The following is a 21,506-nucleotide window of genomic DNA, read 5'->3' as shown; positions in this document are numbered from 1 at the left end:
TCTCTAACACAACACACACGGAAACACTGGCGGTTTAGGGTTAGGCATGGGACAGCAGAGGTTTCTGTTAAGGGTTTTACTAACCTCTTACCACATCCTCTTAGTGATGAAGGAAAATACATTATTTCGACACAAATAATTCATGTTTTTTTGTTGATGACAATTTCAACAATATATTTCTTTTGATCACAAAATGTTTTTTTTCTTCTTTCTCTTATTTCTGGTTGCACTGTAAAACTCAAATCAAAGCTGTTTTATATACGTGCCCGATATAAACCAGATTTTTCATTTGATTTCCTCAGAGGTGTTTTCGACTGCCAAACACTGAAGTCCAGCCAACTAGGGCACCTAAATAACGGCTATCAGAAATAAAAGCTGTCATCAGATGCCTGCACTGTTTTATTAGAGAAGAAAAAGGGAAAAAATATGCCTTTAAAATCAGTGTGGTCTCCTTTTTACTTCTCACCAAGCAGACCTAAGCTGTGGGTGTTTTTGTATGTAATGGTACTGTGCTTGTAAATGACAAAAATATAGGAACAATTACTTAATTATTGATTGAAATAATTGACTATTTTGCCCTGATCAAATAAAAATGTTTTTTTTTAGCTCATTGTTGTATATTTTTTAAACATGAATAAATGTATTCAAACACCAATTACCATTAATTATTGAACTTTCAACTACACATATATATTTCTGATTCCCATCTTAAATGTACATTTAAAAAGCAGCTGACATGAAACAAGTATTTAGTATTCCAGATATATGGTAAAAAAACAAGCAAACAACAACTTCAGAAAAATGGAAGGAATATACAGTATATTGGAAAGTTTATTTATATTTGGATTTCTGTCTTTATAAGCAAACAATTAACATAAATTACAGTAGCTGTTTTAAATCTAGCTGGTCATGCAGAAGCCTTTTACAGTGCAGTATTCTGTATATTTACATTATTCAAAATATTTCAGGATTATTTTTAATTCCTTTCATGTTTGTATAAAAGCAATACATTTTGTGAAGATAAAAGAATTCTATTCTTCTTGTCTTTTCTTGTTGAATTTTGAGCGGCTTGAAAAGGTTTTTATTTGACACTTAAATGTCCTCTAACAGATGATGAAGCTTGTTTGCAAAAGAGGATTCTCTGCTATATTTCGTCATTGTTTTGCTCCTTGGTTTGATTTCAATTCAGCAACCATTTGTCATCCCCTACAGGCCAAAAACAATCATCTAAAAAGAAAAGGAGTCTTTCATTAGATAATGTAAACAGAGAAAGACAAAACTAAGAAAGGAAAAGTTGTCACTACTGCTAGTACACTGTTTTTGTGTGTGTGTGTGTGTGTGTGTGTTTGTGTTTGTGAACTATGCGATGAGATGTGATGAGATCAGCAAGAAGCAGCACAGACACCTACCCTCACCCGTCTCAGTGGTCCCAACATCATTACCAAAAGCACCGCACACGCCGCCTTTATCTACTGTGGCAAATGATACAGTGACAGCCACTCCTGCAGGACACACACGCATGCACACACATATTTTACACCCACAATATGTTCAATGCCGATGTACGGCAGTTTCATCACAGTAGCAGCCTTCAGCATGTCTGAGTATTTGTGGTGGCAGAAGCATAGTTGGAAAAAGGTTGCATTTGATATGTGCAATATCTAACATGTATTCAAAGATAATGAACTTTTTGGTCACATCTAATCTTCTCTAAAGATTCAATCAAGTCAGGAGAGGGCAGTCAAGTCTCTCTGTCTGTTGTTTTGTAATTTACACACATGCAAAAGCTAACGCACACACCTGCGCAGCACACTTATGTACTGTACTTCTATTTCTTTGAAAATCTTCAACTCGCAACACGTGCCTTTGATTTGGGAGCACAGCCGGTTCAGTCACACAGCTTACAGTCATTTAACATTACTGCTCAGGTGGGAACCGGACGTGTGTGAGTGTAAGGCAGTTCTCAGTGACTTCATTTATTTTAGTGGCTGACAACACATAACACACCTGTTCAAGTTGCTATGCTAAATGTTATTAAGTGGTCATAGACACATTAATGCTTTGAACTTCAGATACTCACATAGCCTACACATACAAACACTCACTGAGTCCATCTGCTGTTTCAACTCCAGTAGAACCCAGTAAAGTTTAGATTTATTTTTATGTAGTTGGCTCTTTTTCTGTCCAAGTTCAAGGCTCCAAGTTGCCTTGAGCGTCTGCACCCAGTAAAGTCACTATAACTGTTTTAAAGGGATAAATACGATTCATTTAAACATTTCTCAGATCCAAAAAAACGTTTCCACTGCTCCTTCAATTTCAATTAATTTCCTTGCTCTTCTTGTCTCCTTCATTATCTCTGTCCTCTGTTCGTGTATGAAATAATGGAAATCCTTTTATGATATACATATGGAGAAAAGGGAAAAGAATATTTTTTTCTCTGTTGTTGATATGAGAGCTAGTGCATGACAGCATAATGTAGCCACAACCACATGTGCTTCCACATGCCAAATCTGGTATGTTTTCTTTTGGCAACCGAGCAGAGGAGGACTTTTGTTGCCTCTCTCAGACCCACTCCTATTAATCATGAGTGTGTGTGTGTGTGTGTGTGTGTGTGTGTGTGTGTGTGTGTGTGTGTGTGTGTGTGTCGTTTGTGTGTGTCACTGAGAGAGAGTGTGTGTCATACTCACAGTATGGCACAGGAATCTGTAAATACATCAGACTAGAGCCTACACTGTCTATGTACTTAAATATACACACTCATAGAGGACAGAAAGTAACAGTACAGATCTGAACATCAAAGATATGAAAGCTCGACTGTACATGAGTATATCGGCAATTTTACTGGCAATAGAAAGTTACTGCTTCTATATTATCAACTACAACTACTCTCCTGTAGGTCCACTCAAATTTGAGGTTATACAGCCCAAGATCTTCACCTTGCTTTATAATATAACTTGAATGTCTACATCTAACACTGTTCCATTGGCTTTGTTGGCCATTAAATAGTAAGAGGTTTTTGTGTGCTTTAAAGTACTTAGTACTTTAGTCACCAAACTTACCGGGAACCTAGTGGAGAAAAAATTCAGTCAATGCAGCACATTGAAAACTAAGATTATGAAAATTGATCGGATAGATTTTATTGAAGACAAAAAAGAGCTCCATTGTTAAGTCTACAGGAAGCCTACCAGTTTGATTTTTTGGTTAAAAAAAGTGAGCGAAACGAGGGATTTTCAGGAGTCACTTTAGGGTTACCTTCCCCCTCGTGGGTGAATTGATTTTTTAGTTAATGTTTTAATTTCAATGTGTAGCTAGGAGAGACCTTGAAGAAAGACAGTTCTTTGGCTTGAGTACTCAAAGGACATGATTGTGATGGCTCTTCAAAGTTGGATGTCTCACCATGAAACTGGAAGTTGCTCTCTGAAGTTGTTCTGTGTAAGAACGCCAAATACGGGTAACTTGTATTGCTGCACAAATCAACAACAACTCTCCCTGCCCCAATATGCACCAAACCTAGACTGTCTTTGCACCCTGATATACACTAAACCTGTATTTGAGGAGGGGGGGGGGGGCACCTGGAAAACACACTAAAGAGCATATAAAATCAGATAAAGAAGAATATGGGACCTTTAACTTCCAACGATGGATTACTGAGCGGCACCCTTACTCTTAATTTAGAGGCCTGGTCAACCCTGATAAGATTAACTTGTAAAAAGGCACATTTTAAAATAATCCTTTTTTGCTCCAACACATGGAATTTCTTCTTCTTTTTTTGTGATATTTATATGAAAATGTATTAAACGAGTAAGTAAACTGGAACTTTACTTTAAAAAGATGTTAAGAGTTAAATATTGAATTTGCTATTAATTCACTTTTTCTTTTTAACCTGCACACCTAATGTATAAATTGACACCTGCTCACACATTTTCCCGCCAAGCAACAGCAGCTGTAAGGAACAGAGTGAGAATGAGAACTTTAGAGAAAGATGTTAAAAGATTTATAAAGTGACAGAGGAGCTTTGATGCTGGGAGACAGGTGGGAAAAGGGAAGCACCTGTGCAACTGTAGAGCCCTTTCCTGTTCTAATCACTTTTAGATTTGGGGTGCAAAAAGATGTATGTAATGGTATGTATGTCATGTCAATGTAATTCTTTCAAAATGTCTTTCAGAATTGTGTAAAAGTAACAAGAAACTGGTTAAAGAAAGCTGTTTCTAAGATATCAAATTATAACATGACAATACAAGTCAGAGACATGCAATAAACTTCTACTTCTGAATCTGAACTTCTGCTAGTTCTGTTCAGATTCAATGTTTTATATAAACACTCTGATGGCCTCTTATTGTACCTCCTCCCATCTTGAGTAGCTCTATGGACATTGTTTTGTTTTATAACAATTTAAATGTAAGAAGAAGGCAGTTTTTTAAAGAAATGCAGATTTAGATTAAGTCTTATCTATTCTAAATTAATGTTGTATACGTTGTTTTTGTAAGGTTACACTGACAAGTGTCTGTTTTTTACATCTAGAACAGTGTATGTGTGTGCGTGCAAATGTGTGTGACCATGGACGAGTCCTATATGGAAGCAATTACTGGCAGCGAGGGCCCTCAGACACCCACAGTGCCTCTCACTCCAGGCCAAACGGAATTTATCTCCCTCCCCTTTTCTCCCTCTGTCTCTCCTTCTCCCTTTTTCTCCGTCTCTCACTATCTCTCTTCTCTCTTTCTAAGTCTCCCCATCTCTCTTTTCCATATTAATGTCTTTCTCTCTTAGCTTTTACTTGCTCTCTCTCTTTCTAACTCTTTCTTATTCTCTAATTTCCCTCTTTCTGTAGACTAAATTACTTTCATATGAGCCCCCACAAAGGGGCAAGGTGAAACCCCCTTCTATTTTTTTTTTTTATTGGAAACAAAAAAAACCCAAGCCATATTTTAATTCACATCACACATTTCCAATTTGCGCAAACAAGCCCTGAAAATACCAGCGCTAATTAGCCTAAACCTAATGTGGATGTGTGGGTGTGTTTGCGTGTGTGCTTACATGTGTGCATGCTCCATGAAAAGAGAGGCCATCTTCAGTTGCATTACTGTACCTCCTTTGGGTGCTGCGCTGGCTAGTTAGTATGCACAACCAGAGCCATGTAGGATATGAGGTTTTGGGGGGTCCTTGCATCATGTGGTCCAGATGGAAGTGGTGATCGTGTCATCTGTGTGCATGTGTGGCTTTGTTTGTGACGGTGAAATTATTTTTTCAGGGCATCTGAACATTAGAATTTAATGCATGAAACCAGGAAAAATTGAATTAGACGGGAAGTATTCGCTGAAAAAATAAATCCAAAGATAATCTGGCAGCGAGCAGTGACAGGATTGTAGTTGTCAGGGTTTGGCAAACTGTTGTCACCCCCTCTCTTGTTACAGTGAAGAAAAAGCTCAATGGAGGAACATCGTCAGTTCTGCCAGCGGTCTCTCCTCCCCTGTCTGTGGGAACCATGAAGTCAGTATTTGCCATGCTTTCCCTCCAAACTGACTCTAAATGAGATAAATAAGTTCAGACTAAATTGGCATCTCGCGTCCAAAGTGATTATTCTTCCCTTAATGTCTCCTCATTGGAATGGGAGAAGACTTGGCCTGCACGGGAATACCGCGGGGTGTGGCGAGGCGGTCTTTTCCAACACAAAGAAGTGACGAGTGATGGCAGCCAGGGTTTACTTGTCAAGGTTTTTGAACACATACACACACACGCACATGCAGCCCTTTCGTGTGCTAACCCCGTCCTCCTCGAACAGTTTGTCTCTCGCTCCTCCAAACTTGGCCGACGATAGACTCTCACATTCCCTTCCCATGAGTCCTAGCGTGGCGAGTCAGCAGAAGGACCCCAGATTGCGCTGGCTTCGTCGCCGCCTGCCTCATTTTGGGAGCGTGCCTGGGCCCTCCGTCTCAGTAACCTTGGTTTGCCCCCTTCTGTTTGTGAATTCCTGCCGCTCCAGTAGGACCGCGCTGTCCCCGGCAAAATGCTTTCTGGCAGGGGGCAGCTGGACAGACCGGTGGGAAAGTGAAGTGAAAGCTCAGATTGTCTTTCAGGCAAATAAATATGGAATGATTGTAGTGTTTCACCTCACAGTCAGTCTACTGGACAAAAATGGGGAAAAAAAACAAGAGCTTGAGTGTGTCTGTTATAACACGCTGCCAGGTCAAAAGTCATAAAGATTTTCTCTACGGCTTGATGTTCAGTAATCTGTCACCGTTTTTTGATAAGCACAATCAAGAAAAATAAAGCTTGTCTTATCAGATCACCAGCACTTCATGCCGCGCTCTACAAGAATCCGAGTTATGATTGGGGTTTTTTTAACATGAGCTCGTATTGTGAGGTGAAGCTCTTGTAGCCCCAGATTGAAGTCTTTGGCTGTGCTTTGCGTCTGCCAACAACCAGACTGAGTGTTTAGCCTTTACTGCGAGTTCTGCTCTAAGAGGAATTTCACTGGTTTGAGTAATTTTGAGTTGTCTTTTATTTTCTTGGTTTCTTCATGCTCTTTCTCTCCTTTTCACTCAATTTTGTTTAAAATCACAGTTATTTGTGGTGCAGTGCTCGATAGCTTGTGGTTATCACAGGACTTTATTATTCCAGTATTAAATATCTAGTCTTTCACCATGGTATTATAAGAGGCTTCCTTAGCTTAAGGTATCACATTACTTAACATTTGTGTCTTCCCATAATTTTAAAGGTCCTCTTTCAATCTGTAAAAAAAAGTTTGGAGCTATTTATTGCCCATCATATACCTCAACAGTGTTAATTTTCCAGCACTAAAGTCTAATAAATTCTGTCTGATAAAAAGGGAAGAACTGAAAACTGAGTTTGAAAAAACAAAATCTGGTGTCATACATTTGTCTTCATCTTGGCATGAAGCTCACAGCTACACAAGCCACGATTAGAATAATCAACCCAAATCTCTGACCGAGTCATTGGCATTTTGCATTGTGGGTAATGTAGGCGCCAGGTTCTGACATTGTGTCTATGTGCAACTCTCCATTTAAGTCTGACAGGGTTATGGCAGTGCACAGCAGTATCACTAGAATAATCTTTTATGTGAATCACTCAAGAACATTTCTATTGGTGAGAATGGCAAGTTTATTTGTGCGCTGATAAACAAATTTTAACTATTGGCTGGATAAAACATTTAGAAATGGTAAACATCTCCAAAATTTCTAAAAATGAAGATTAAAAACTCATTGACGTATTAATCAATAATGAAAGCAATCAAACCTTAATCTTCCCCTTGCTGATTTTTCACCGGTTCATCTGTTCCCCTGCCTGCCTGTCTGCCCACATCCAAGCCTGTTCCTCCGCCTGTCTATCTGTTTGCTTGACGGTCCACTGTGTCACAGCGCTACTAATGGCCACTGCTGAGCCAGCCACTTTCTAAATGACACCCTCCTCCGCTCAATACAGCTGCCCTGCAGTTACACACTCACACATCTCCCCCCTTTATCCTTCTCCTCCCTTCAGTCTCCACCATCTCTCATGCACAACGCAGCTTCCTCCCTCCCTGGTGTGAAAGAAAAGCAGTTTCTTGTCAATGTTCTCTCAATATTTTCCACTCAATGCTGTTTGATGTAAGTACACAAACACACACACACACACACACACACACACACACACACACACACACACACACACTGCACTTTCTTGTATTTAAGATCAGCAGCCAAATGACTGACTGACAGTGCAGGGTTGGAGCCTCATCTCCCTGCTGGTAGCAGCACCTTTACCCACGCGATGATTTGTCCATTCATCATTCACTTCTCTCTACGTTTTTTCCCTCTTCACATATCACCCTTTTCTCTGTGTTTAATCATCTTTATCTTGTTTTATGTGTGTTTTTCTGTGCCTGTGTGTGTGCTAACAGCAGAGGGTGGAATAGCAGGTTTCCGCTATTCTATAGACATATGGAAGCCAAATTGAGTTTGGCCTTAGTTTGACTACAGCAAGCCTGCCAGATGAAACCCTGGATCAAAGCACGCTCATGATCGCACACAAATCAGCCCTTCAACCTTCCCATCCCAGGTGCCACTTGTGTTTAGTAAAGTTCAGATACTTTATTATTTCTCAAACGGAAAAACAGTACTACATTTCTTCTTTTTTGTGATTGCCTTCTCTTTCCTTGAACCTCATACTCACAAACTTTCCCCTCAAAGTTCATTGGTTGATCACCCAGGGGTTCCAGCATCCTAAAAGATGGTCGGGGCAACATTTTTGGCACCGGCAGTTCATAACTGGATTGCTGTAATTATTCATTGGAAGAGTGATGCCTTCCAGGGGCTGAAGATTGATTAGCTTTGATATGCGACTTGGTGTAATCTGTCTTTGACCAGGGCCGCTGTCCAAATTGGCAGGAATGATAAAAAGAGGAAAGTTATTTTTTAAAGAGAGAGAAGAAACAAATGAAGAAATTAGGTGGGTGGACAGAGGGAAGAGAGAAAGATGGAGGCCTACACTGTTTAGTGTCGAAATAGGAACCCGTTCAACATATCCACGTTATTACCATTTTCCTTTTCATGCTCAGGGTGAGACTTAATACAGTTAACAAATTGTGAAGACATTGTTATTATTTCACTGTGTATTTAATTTTCAGCTACTGACAACACAATGCTGACTAAACATCAGGCCGCATTAAAGATATAAGAACATATTTGATAACGTAAGCTACCATGTGTTAGGACACTTTCTGTCTTCAACATATTTTATAGATACGATAACCACAGATGCATTCAGCTAAAAGTCGTCATGATGACTGAGAAGACTCTATAATACACACTTGTCTGTATTAAAAATCGACAAGCAATCTCAATTTTTTTGATATATCACTGGAGTACAGGAGGTGGTATGCTATTGCTCAGATTGTCTGCGGTCCATGTCACCATGTCAGAGCAGGGTTTGGATGTTAACAGTTTACCGTAAGTCAAAGGTTTAAATAATAGTTTTTGAAATAAATTACATGTTAACTATTAGTTAAACAATTAACCCAGTTAATTAAAGATGAATGGAGTAATGGGTAACATGTAGTCAAACGGTCACACTAGCTAGGATTTGGATGTATGCTAACATTTACTTTTGTCTCACAAGAACAACGGATTAATGATAAATGTTTAACACACAAAAAAATTTCTTTTTAAGGAAATTGTAGCTTTTTACTGGATTCTCCATGTTTTTATAAATTGAACATTGGAAAAACCTGTTGGACAAACGAGCAAATTGCCACACACAAACCATCAATCAGCAAAGCAGTCCTTTTTTGCCCATGGTCAGGCAATGCTATGCTATCATGATGACCATTACAGCCTTAATAAACAGGCCCTCTTACTGTCATTAGCAGTGTGTACTTAGTTTAAAGTGTTGGTTTTCTAAACACATTTTTTTTCCCATAGCTTGCTTGTTTTGTCAGCCAGACCAACACGATCCTTGCTTGTCTCATTTCCACGACTTAAGTGTGTCTTCAATGAATCCTCCAGTGTGAACATGGCAAAACTTAAAAGGCTCTGATTAGGCTGTTGGGTCCCACAGGTTGGCGAGATAAAAACTCATGACACACTCACAGTGCCCATACATACCCCCGGGACCTCTCTTTGTGTTAATTAAAGGAGTCTCAACTGCAATTAGCAGGCTTTACAATGAGCATACCCACAGATAGACATAAGCACACACACACACACACACACACACACACACACATATACACACTGAAACAGATACAAACCGTGAGCACATTTATGGGAACACAAACACTCTCTACTGAAGCTTAAGTATCAGCATAGCGTTTCATTTCGCAGTTTGGTCAACTGTACCCAAACGTCTGTGCTGTCTGCTGGTGGCCTCTTTAAAACATGTCAAAACAATGTAACCACTCTTAGTAACCACTTATAGGGCTGAATAAGGAATACATTATTTGAATTTTCTAACAATGGTTTAACAAAAGTGACATAGACCAAATGTCTATGTCGGACAAAAATAAAGGTTAGGTCCATGGTGGCCAAAAGACCCATCACCCTGACTTTTTATGTACCAAATTAGAGCAACTCTGTCCCAGTGTGCTCCAGACCTGTCCGTAGGAAATCAAGGCCAGGTGGAACTTAAGTGAATGAAGCCCCACTTTGGCACACTCTAGCTGGGGAGATGGTGGCCAGAACACAGCCCCCTGGAGCTTGAAAAAGACACACATGAACAAGTGCAAATTCCTATTTGCTGATGTTCAAACAGGGTGAATGGGTGCTGTCAACTCTGTGGCAATGCTGCTAAGCCCCTCCACTCCCATATTTACTTATTTATTAGCAGCGATGGCTGCGATGACAGGGCCACTCACTCTCAGAAAGCCTCCCAGGCTGCACAGCGTCCCTTCAAGCAGCAGCGTAAAAATTTTAAGAGCCCCAGGCCTGGTTTGATGATTTTTGACGCGAGTTAGCGTGTAGTCGAGTTGTCGTGTGCATTCATGGGGCTAACTGTTCTAATGCGTTTACCCTCCTGCCTCAAGACTGTCTACGCGAATGTGTGTGTCAAAGCGAAGGGAAGTGTCACTTAATAATTTAGTCGTTGGTTTCGTCCCCCTCGCCATCCATCCATCCATTCACAGCCCTTTATGTCTTGCCTCTGGGAATGCGGTGGCCATCGCTCTGCCTCTCAGGGAGTGATAGAACAAGCAGAGACAGGTGACAGAATCTGGTGTGGTGGTGTGTGAGGACAAAGTGGGAAAGATTGACTGAAAGAGAAAGAAACGCAGACAGCAGAGTGAACATAAACGCTCAGAAATGGACAAGAATTAAAGGAGCTCCAGGCGATTTATGAGTGACTGCAGGATAATGAACAGCAGTCACTTTTTTTAAACTACATTTTTACAGTGCAGCATCATTACACAGAGCCTCATGTCGGTTCTGTCATTAAATCTGTCTTAAGTGTCTTATGCATTAAAGCAATGCAACCCAGACATGCAAAATGGAATATATGCCCATGCTCTACACACACACACACACACACACACACACACACACACACACACACACACACACACACACACACACTAACACACACGCAGCTGGGTTTCTGGCGTGTGTGCATGCCAGATGTAGACAGCAGATCTTTCTCTCTCTCTCTCATCACTGTTTTCAGACTAATAGGTTCTTGTTCTCTGTGGAAGTGGTTCTAAGGCAAGAACGGGAATTCGAAAAAAGCCTGCACGCCAAACCTGCGGCTACGCTTGTAATAATCAAATAATATAACTTGGCCATGTGTAAGACTGTGTGTTAATACACTCGAGCTTTCAACAAAGTCTCCCAATGCCAGTGGCCTCCTATATACTTTAATATGACTTGATGTTCACTTAACCCCCTGTAACATGTAATTGAAACCTGATGGTGAAATAATAATCTTTGTTTTTTTCATATTTTTTTCTGCTTTCTGCATTGACTACGATGATTTCTGTCTGAGATTTACTTTTCAAGCTGCACTTTCTACTTTCTCCTCTTTGTAAATACAGTTAACAAAAAATAAACACCATAAGAAAGATGTTCGAGGAGTAAGAATTTAGGTCTTTTTTTCCCCTCCATCCTTTGAAGTGAAATCCTAAACCCAAACTTTGTAGCCTGTTTGCTAAGAGGTTTCACTACCACAGAATGATTTGTGTGACATTTATTTGGGAGTTTTTTTTGGCTGGCGAGAGTCGCACGTGTTTGTGTGTTTGTCGTGTTGTTAGCGGTTATGTTCCTTGTCATGTGTGCGCCATAAATAAAGACTCTCCTCACTAATGTAGTGCACATGTTTTTTGTTCCCATCTTCCTCCCTCACACCCAGCACTGCATTTGTTTTCAAGCTGGATTCAGATGGTACACAGCTCTTTGGACTGCCTCTCAACTTTTCTGAGGTCATTGATTTTTTTTATTTATATCAAAAGCAGCCGTGGACTTCCCTGTTACTCACAAAGGCCAACTGGTTTAACGTGTGAGTTCCATTATTTCAATACGTCACCTCATAGCAGACACACAGCTGCATGCTGATAACTTTTTGGGAAATATTTAGACATTAAATCATACCCAGACATAAGCATCAGTGTGAAAAATCTGAGTTTTGTTGGATTAATGTCTTAATTTATCACAATTTCACAAATTCATTTGCCAATTTTAAAGACTATGTCCTGAGATACTTCAAAGTAGTGACTCCTTAGCCGTATCATTTAAAAGACTTCCTTAGAAACCAAACATACTGGAGATTTCACTCACACATTCTCATGTCACGCTCTCACATGTGGTCCAGCTCATCATTGATTTCTGTGAAATCATTTATTCTTGGCTTCTGGATAAATGATTAAACTGGGTTGATTTTCCTGAAAAGCGTTTCTCTAGTTTTGCTCAGGAATCAGGAATGTGCATCCGATGTGGCAACAGGAAATAACCCAAGCTATGTCAGCCCTGTGTCCCAGAAGTTAACATGCTACTAAAACAGCAAGCATGTTAAAGGAAAGAAAAAAAACTAGTGAGCTCTTGATGTTCTGTCAAATTATAAACAACTAGCAACCAACCAAACTAATTCAGAGTGTTTGACTTCACTTCCCCATAAAGAGAAGGAGGAACAGTCTTGACAGATTATAAAAAGAATGAAAAGATATTGACGTAAAGCAGATAAGTAAAATCATCTAAAAGAGATGATTGTAGTTTAAGCTTTTATCATAGAGAGCTGTTATCATTTATCAAGCCATCACTTGATAAAGGTTGAGGAAAGATCAAACCAAAGTCACAAAGTAACCTTGAGCATCTGCAGGACTACCTGTCTGCCACGTCGCCATACTGGAAATTTCAAACTAAGTTATATATATACATGTAGTTCAAAGGAGACAGGGATGGCTTTAAAAAAATTCTAAAGGTTAAAATGAGCTTCAAGAAAAGTTAATGGGATGACCAGCTGTAAGAAGCTGTCACCTTTAACTGTATTCACAATTAAACATTCATTGGAAGCCAATGAAACGAGCACTCCTCCCCATATAAAACACAATACCCGATGTGGGGGAAAACTACATTGTCAATGGTTGAAGTATAATTAATATATTTCATTCTATTTCTGCTGTACTTCTTTTTTTGTGGCTCTTCAACAAACGGCGATCCTCAAGCAAATGGATATACAGTAAAGGTCAATATAAGAACCACTGACACCACCCTTTCTTTTCTCCAGGCCTCAGTGAGAAGATTCAGTGAACGTCAAAGGGAGCAGAAAGCTAAAAAGATGAATTAAAGAGGTCAGAGGGGAGAAAATGTTCGAATGAAAAAGAGAAAAAGAGTAAAAACAAAGAATAATGAGAGACAGAGAGATGAGAAGTTTCCAAAGAGAGGAGACGACTTTGTCAAACTCTCAGGGCTGGTTTAGGAGGAGATGGGTTGGTGGTGGTAGTGATGGGGAGGTGGGAATGTACAATGGGGGCGCTGGCAGGGTTGCCACGGGCAGCGTTCCGGATGGGCAGGCGGTCTCCTCTCAGGGGGTGAGGGGGGGACGCGGGGCTGTCAGGGAGCCTGGCAGGTAGAGACACAACGCCCTGTGACTGGGGGGGAGCACGGGTCAGTGAGAGAGGACAGCAGCGAGGGGATGGAAGCAGCGAAGGGGTGAGGTGGAGGCCTGTCTGATGAGGTGAGAAGGGAGAAAGTGGAAGGGCGGGAGGGAGACATGAGGGGGGTAAATGAGGAGAAGAGCCAGAGATGATTAGAAGAGAATTATCCAAGTGTGAGTGTGGAGGGCTGTGGAGTTAGCAGAGGAGAGAAGAGGGAGAAAGAGAAAAAGGATGGATGTTATACATGTTGAAACAGCCTCACACTGCCTCAGTCAATGAGCAAGTGTTGGAACCTCTTCTTCTTCTGCTTTTACCTTTACTCTCTTTACTTACGTGTACAGCAAAATATCTACAAACCTCATAAGTTATCCTAGCTCTGACTCTTCAGACCTACATTGTGACAGACAGTAAGTCAGTGAGGTGAAGGTCATAGCATGAAGTGCTGCACTCAGTCCTTCAAAAAAGACAACTAGAAAACCACATACATTGACATTTTAATAATCAAGTGTTATTTTCTGATATTTTATACATTACTAAAGACCTCAATTGGGGTGCAGTAATATGGCAGGTTAATGTCCTCAGCAATGGCTCATCCAACACCTATTCTCGGAAAAGTTTCTCGCTCTGTGCACAGTTGTTTTGGTCTAGAAGCCTTGGTTGCCATGGATAACAAACCTCCTTTCAGAAGTAATCTGAGTTTTGAAGATTTTAGGACTTGTTTGATTTAGTATTGGATGGACTCCAGTGTCTTGTTAAGATAAAATAAGAAATTTACAATGTTAAAGTACCACTTTTACAAGTGTTAGTGTTACAGTAGCAAAGCAGGATAGAAAAAGAAAATCACACAGTGCCAAACTCAATTAGATAAGAATGTAAAAATAAATTATACAAATAGTTAAAAAGAGCCAGTAACTTCAAGATGTAAGTCTGAATTAACTGTATGAACACTATCATGCACACAGTGCATTATAAGGAGGGACATGCTATTGCACAATTGGTCCCATGAATAATTATTGCAATGCAAATCAAATAGAGATCTTTAACTATTTTCTGAAATTACATAAATAAAATAAGAGGTCCGAAGATAGAGAAAATTAGGATTTGCAGTCTGAGTAATTGGTTTGGCAGATTAACTGAAGGCTCTATGTGAAGTGTTACACTGTGTGAAGAGTGTGTTAGTGTGTGAAAGTATAGGAAAGGTAGAGAAAGAGCAACCCACAGTTTTCTGTAAGATTTGTTGGGAAGAACAATGAGCTGGTCAGCTGATGCCTGCAGGGTCAGAGGTGTACATGTGTACTGGATAAGTGTGTGTGTGTGTGTGTGTGTGTGTGTGTGTGTGTGTGTGTGTGCGCGCGCACGTGCGTATGTGTGTAGATTAGTGTATTGTAGTGTAGTGTTGGCGCTGTTAAAATTGTAGCCGTGGTCTCCTGACCTCATGAGTGGAGTCTTCCCATTCTCGGAATAAAAAACGTAAACCAGTATGTGCAGCACTTGATACATAGCATGTGTCATTAGATCACAGTTGACAAGGCATACGCAAACCTTTCCACTGGCCTCTAACCTTTTGCCATTTTCTTTGTCGTAATGCAATAATATGATAGATAACTCATAAGAAGACAAAACTGTCGTGTTTCTCACAAAGGTGCTCTTTTTCTGTGATGCCAGATTGCAGTGCTCACTGACACACAAAATCATGTGGTTCTCTCTGAGACCTTTGGGTGCCCTCTTCTGTGTCTCCCTGCCTCCGTCTCTGCCGTTATCACAAGCAGAGGGCTGTTCCCTTCGGTGTCATATGATGTCTTGTGGCCCTGTAGTGGTAGCAGAACAGTGACACTTCTATCCCTGTGCCATCTGATCGACACGCAACTCCCTGTCACATGCACACACACACACACACACACACACACACACACACACACACACACAAACACACGGCCTGTCTGACCCTGTGTGTGTGAGCATCCTTGTATGCCTATAAATCAGGTCACTGATAGCAGCAGCCCTTAGCCATGTGCTCCTGCTTATGTCTCTGGTGTACTGTACAAAGAGTGCACTCACTCTCTGTTGGAAATGCCACTTCCCACCAGTGTAAAAGCATGATTATTATTGTTCTGCCCTATTCATTTCAAATCATTTGACCTCAAATGGACCACAAAAACTCACAACATTTAATTTGGGAAAAAAAAGTTTTGATTTCAAAAACATGTGCAACCTGAAGTGAACTAGTGTTCTCTCTGAATACATCTTCCTCAGCAATAGAGACACTCATCAAGCCTTGTGTGCTCGCCATTTGTTTCTGCGGCAGATAATCACCATCCCTACACAAATTATGTTGTTCCACTTTCTTCTCTCAATCTGCTGCTGTCCTTCCATTAGCCCGTGTTTTAGTGTGTAATAGGCCAATTTCAGTTCGTTCAGTTTTATATCCAACCGTGAAACATTTCCCACCTTTAAAAAAAACTGAAAGAAAACAAAATACAGGAAAATAACAGTGAAGATAATTGTGGATTCTTAAGGAAAAGTGAAAGTTTTGCTGTTTTGATAACAATGGTTTCTTACTTTGCATAAAAAATTAAAAAAATGAAGGCGCTTTGCCTCTCAAGACTTAAGAGCATAGAGAGGTGAAGTGATTCTTTTGAGACTTGTTTAACTGCTCTGTGCTGTCTCACCCAATTTCTTTGCTATTTGACCCATTAGATGCCAGTGTTTGGGAAACAAACAGCAGTGCTGAGAGGCTTGATGGGAATAATAGCGGCTCAGTGATGGAGGGTGCCTTCTGAAACCCACTTTTAGATGATGGTCAAAGAATAAAAAGTGTAACAGCAGGTCAAGGTGGTTTGAAGTCTAACTTTTACTCTGTACACAAACTCTACTTTTATTCTAACTGTTAAATCTGCATTAAAACTTCCACTTAGACAGATTAATTTTAAACACAGTGCAAAGCACATCACATGAATTCACACCAATTAGGGGAAAAAATATGTATTACATTATCCGGCGCTTGTGTAACTGATGTTAAGTAGCTGACAGTGATACAAATCAAGATTTCGCTGCTTTGCATTCATTTACACAGATAAGAGAAGCACTGTCAGACACAGTACAAATATATTATATTGTACAATTTATAGTGTGCTGTTCGGAAGAAAATAAACCAAATAAAACCATACTTAAAAGAGAAAGAACAGCATTAGAATACCAACAGGAGAAAGAAAATGTTGTACAGTATTATGAATAAATACATTTAACCAAACACAGCCGTGGTACATTGCTAAGCCCCCGTGTCCACCTAGCGTCTATTTGGGAAGAAAAGAGCTGGCTGTGCGCTTAGTACTTCTTGCATAAAGCGTTTGTGCAAGAAGTACATTGTCATGTGCATTGTCTGAACAACACGGCTTCGTTACTTTTTACTGCATGTTTATTTGAGATCCTTAATTTCCCGATCAGACACGGAGCAAGGAGAATGTGGGTCCAAGAAACGATCCATAGGTGGCAAAACTACTGGGAATATCACAGATTAGGAAAAGAACAGCAGTGAAGTCAACAGCGCCTTTCTGTCAAGTCAAAAGACTCCAAAAAGGCGGAGTGCTTGGAAGATAAGACGCTGGACGCTGCACTTCTTCTCTCGACGGACGCTTTCTGCTGCAAACACTCTACACTCATTAAAAACAATTTTTAAAAAAGACGCTGGTGCCCTAAAAAAAATCACTAGGTGGACATGAGATGACTTTAAGTTTTACAATGCAAGCATAAATCTGTTCATCTCGGGTATTCAACAAATGACAACGTAATGTCAAAACAAATTAAGTAAGGAACTGCTGTAGGCCTTTGTGAAAGGGGACCTATTATGACAAATCCACTTTTACAGTGTTTTTCAACATTTTTTTGGGTAACCAGAGTGTCTATTGATCCACAAAATTTGAAATAAAGCCATCCAGTCCTTTTTCGGTGGTCTGCATGAGTCTTCCCACACAGAGAAAAATCCTCTGTTTCAAAATGTCTCAACTTGTGACATCACAAGTCGGATTCTGGTAAAAAAAAGTTATACCCTCCCCTCCCCTGCTATCTCTACCCATGGACTCCACCCCCAGCCTAGAGCAAAAACGTTTGCATAGGTGTTCCACCATTTTTATTCTTGCTACAGAGGAGTAATGTCTATGGACAACACTCAAGGGGTCTTATTACATTTAAAGAGACACACACGCACCAAAACGGAGCGTTCTGAGAGAGCTGGTTTATACAGGGTAACAAACCTTCTCTTGATACATGTTATATTTTGTCCAAAGCATAGCACGGATGTATCATTTAGACCACAAGGGACTGTTTAAAAAGGTGGAAAATTGCCTAATATGTCCTCTTTAATGTTTGTTGATCCACTTAAGAAATTTAATTTACAGGCATTTGCCTAACACCTTTGCTGTTTGCTTGCTTTAATTCTATTATTTTGTCAGCCTTTCCACAACATCAGGTACAAACTTTGACCAGTATTTAGAGCAGAGCAAACTCCAACAATTAAAATAGTGACCATTGCTTTGATTTTTTAATCTGCTCCAAGGAATGAACTCATGACACCTTGTGACATCTCTGGGATCATGGGTAACCTTTTAGGGAATATATTATGGGAATGTAGACGTCACTATGCAACTCTTTATCTTGATGATCCCTCTATTGGTTGCTGGGGTTGTGTGACTGTTCCTCAGACTGTGTGAGTCGTCGGGGATAAGGATGCTGTGGAAGAGCTTTAACCTGGTGCACACCCTCGTATTGATCTGTACAAGCCTCAGTGAGTGTTGCTATAGAGCAGGCTGCACTCTGTCACCCTGGACTCACCGTGTCACTGCGCACACACAAAGCACGCCCACACACCCACCTCTCCTTGGCTAAGACACTGCCACCAATCCTGCCCTCTTCTCCTCTCTCAGCCCCCTCCATCCCCCTTTTCTCTTTTCCTCTTTCTCTACCTCACTTTTCCTCTAATGAGTTGCAACACTGATAACGAGCCTGATGATCTTCCATTGATTCGGCTATCACTTGCTTGTCTGGTAATTGATCCGTAGCTGAGCCTCTAGTTAATTATATGGGCTTCGACATGGACCCCTGCCCCAGGGGGAATTCTCAAGTCCTGCACAATAATAGTTTTAATAAAGGAGCCTCTGGATCCCCTTTTTTCAACCCCTTCCTCTTCTCTAGTGTTTTTTCATCTCCCCAGTTCCTTCTTCCTTCCCGTTTTCCTCCTAAATGTTTCCATCATTTCCTCTGTCATCACCGCCATTACCATCAGCAAATGCAAGGGGGGAAAGGGGGGGGGGGGGTAATATTGGCAGAGTCCGTTCCTCCCTCCCACAAATAACAGCCATTAACCAGCCGGGTCAGAGAGCTGAGCCACCAGCTTGACTTGAAACACTGAGTGCCACTCGACAGAGCCACAGACTCGCACATTTACAGCCAAGAGAGAGAGAGAGAGAAGAGCTGGAAAGCAAAAAAGGAGCCACGGCAGCTAAATTGTCACTTAATATAATTAGCCGAAGCCTCATGCATTATCTTTTCAATAAGTTGTTAAGAGCAGAGCGTGCGACACATGGACAGGAGTTGACACATTACGCCTTTTACGACAAGGCAGCTTGTGGCTCCTGACGAGACGAGGGCCAGTAAGGAAAAGATAAATGAATGGAAGAAGAAAAGTATTACGGTTGAGTAAAAGAGAGACAGAGCAAGGTTAAGAGAAGAAGTGGAGAAAAACATAATTGGAGACAAAAGTAAAAGATTAAAATGTAAATTTGGCTTGAGACAAAAGACACAATAGCACATTTCCAAAGTGTACGAGACTCCACACACTTTTCTCCCTGCTAGCAGAAATCCTTGTATCACAGTAACGACTGGTGTAATCTCAGGGAAGGTTAACACTATACTGCCATTAGCACACCGTACAAAAGGCTTTTAACCGAGACATCCCAGCACCTGTCTGCAGCAATTTGCCACACATTTTAAAGTGACTTTATATATCGGAAGCCATTTAATGCAGCTGAGGAGAGAAGTTCTCTTTTGTTCATGGCAATGGAAAAAGATCACAGTGACATCTCCCTCTCGCTATGGACTGAGGCACCTGCTCTGTCATTGCTCTAATAATGGGGGGTTGAAAAGACAGACTGGAGAGGGGAGATTTAAAGGAAAAAGGAGGAAGTGGGGAGAAGGGATGTCTTCATTGTTTGAGATGTGTCCTATGCTGTGTCAAAGGAAGCATAGATCTCCTTCCTCTTTCTTTTTTTTTTTCAATTATATCCTCCTGTGTGTCTTTTTCTCCATGTCTGCCTCCCTTTACTCCTCCATTCCTCATTTTATTCCCTTACCTTTGCTGCTGTGGGGACCAATTTGGCTAAAATGGAAGCTCTTCCTCATTTTTTTCTTAATTAAAATCTGAGAGCCTCCACGGGGGGGTTGGGGGGGGGGGGGGTGTTATCTCTGTATATGCGTGTGTGTGTGTTCATATGCATGCTGGTGGCAGCCTGCCTGCGTTCCTTTAGTCTTTCATTGGAGGCAGAAAATCAAACAAAGGCTCCATTTTTTTGGGGGGGGGGAGACATAATTCTATTGATCATTTTTATTTGTTTTTCTGTTTATTTTCTACTGTTGCTCTACAAAGTCAAAAATAAAAAAAATTCTTCAGTGATCAAAGAAGCTTTCTGTAAAAACGAATCCTGCTTTTTAATTTTTTGAACAAAGAAACAAACACTTAACAGCTGGCTGCAAAGGTGATGCTTTTCTTCAAGCTGTTGTTATTTTTTTAAAGGTAGAAACTGAGCTCTTTAGCAAAGCACCTTGTACTTGTGTGTGTGTGTGTGTGTGTTGTGGGATAGTCCCGCTGGATAACTAAGGTTGCTCTGAGACGTGCCCGCCACTCACAGCGCAAATGGTAATAAGGCAGGGGGACAAACTCTCACCCTCCCTCCCTCCATCCCTTCTCCTTCTCTGACATGGTTCTTGCCCCCTCCTCTCTCCCCGTGGCAGGGGAGGAGTGTTTGTGTGTCTGTGTGTTATATGTATGTGTGTGTGTGTGTGTCTGTGTGTGTGTGTGAGAGAGAGAGAGGGAGGAAGCGTGCAGCGCGATGTCATTGAGCATCTCAGAGTGGAGCAGCACAGTTGACTCAGTTGAGCCTGCACCGGCCCGACACACACACTCACACACTCTCTCGCCTGCTCTCTTATACACACAGACACTCAGAGAGAGAGAGACCGTCTTTCTCTCTCACTCTCACTCAATCGCTCTCACATGCTTGCCCTAACACACACGCACACACACACACAGAGGCTCAGGCGCTCAGCTCAGTTCCTCAGCGGCTGCAGCGGAGTACAGAGGAGTCCGAGGGAGAGAGAGAGAGAGAGGACAGGCAGCGCAGACATCGAGAGAGGGACACACAGAAAGGGAGGGAGAGAGAGAGAGAGACGCGGGAGGCAGGGAGAGCTGGATAGCTGGTGGCTCACTCCCACACCTCATCTTCACTTTGCTGGGACAGACACAGAATTGATGGTAAGAGACATTCATGCATTTTATTGGCTGGAGTGGTTGCTTTTTAAGGCGTTTTCCTTGGGACTTTTACTTTGCTTTTTAAAATGTTGACATTTGTATTACTTTGTTCAAATTTCTTTTTGGAATCATTTCTGTGTAACTGTTTATTTTTGTTTAAAAATTCAGATTTTTTTTTATAAATAACACAAAATAACATTTGCTTAATTGTGCATGTGTTGGGTTTTAAGTGTTCTGATGATATCTTTTCAGTTTTTTCACATTTTTCTTTCTACTTTTAAAACATGTATTTTACAAGTGCTTTATATCGGTGTCATAGTGTGTGCATGCTCACAATCAGGTCAACATGTGTTTCATTGTGTGTTTTGTGTCATAGTGTGTTTGACTTGAGGTTCAAGTGCAAAATGACTGACAGAT

The 21,506-nt window shown here is 40.9% G+C and overlaps 1 protein-coding gene across 5 annotated transcripts in view; it reads left to right on the top strand.

Annotated features, from left to right (window-relative positions):
* The window catches only part of bnc2 (basonuclin zinc finger protein 2), a 154,608-nt gene that overhangs the window by 43,737 nt on the left and 89,365 nt on the right, over positions 1-21,506 (top strand). For 2 of the 5 annotated variants that reach the window (XM_079336877.1, XM_079336876.1), the window contains exon 1: positions 20,660-21,092. The exons of 2 other annotated variants lie outside the window; for them this stretch is intronic. In XM_079336877.1, the coding sequence (XP_079193003.1) occupies positions 20,835-21,092 (258 nt within the window). In that variant the 5' untranslated portion in view covers positions 20,660-20,834. Of the gene's footprint in view, positions 1-20,658; positions 21,093-21,506 lie in introns of those variants that run through there. One more of the 5 variants, XM_079336879.1, reaches the window with a different exon arrangement.

This window comes from Symphodus melops, assembly GCF_947650265.1.
Source record: "Symphodus melops genome assembly, chromosome: 2".
Taxonomy (NCBI): Eukaryota; Metazoa; Chordata; class Actinopteri; order Labriformes; family Labridae; genus Symphodus; species Symphodus melops.
Note: the sequence above shows the minus strand (reverse complement) of the source record. Positions and strands in the feature narration are given on the sequence as shown.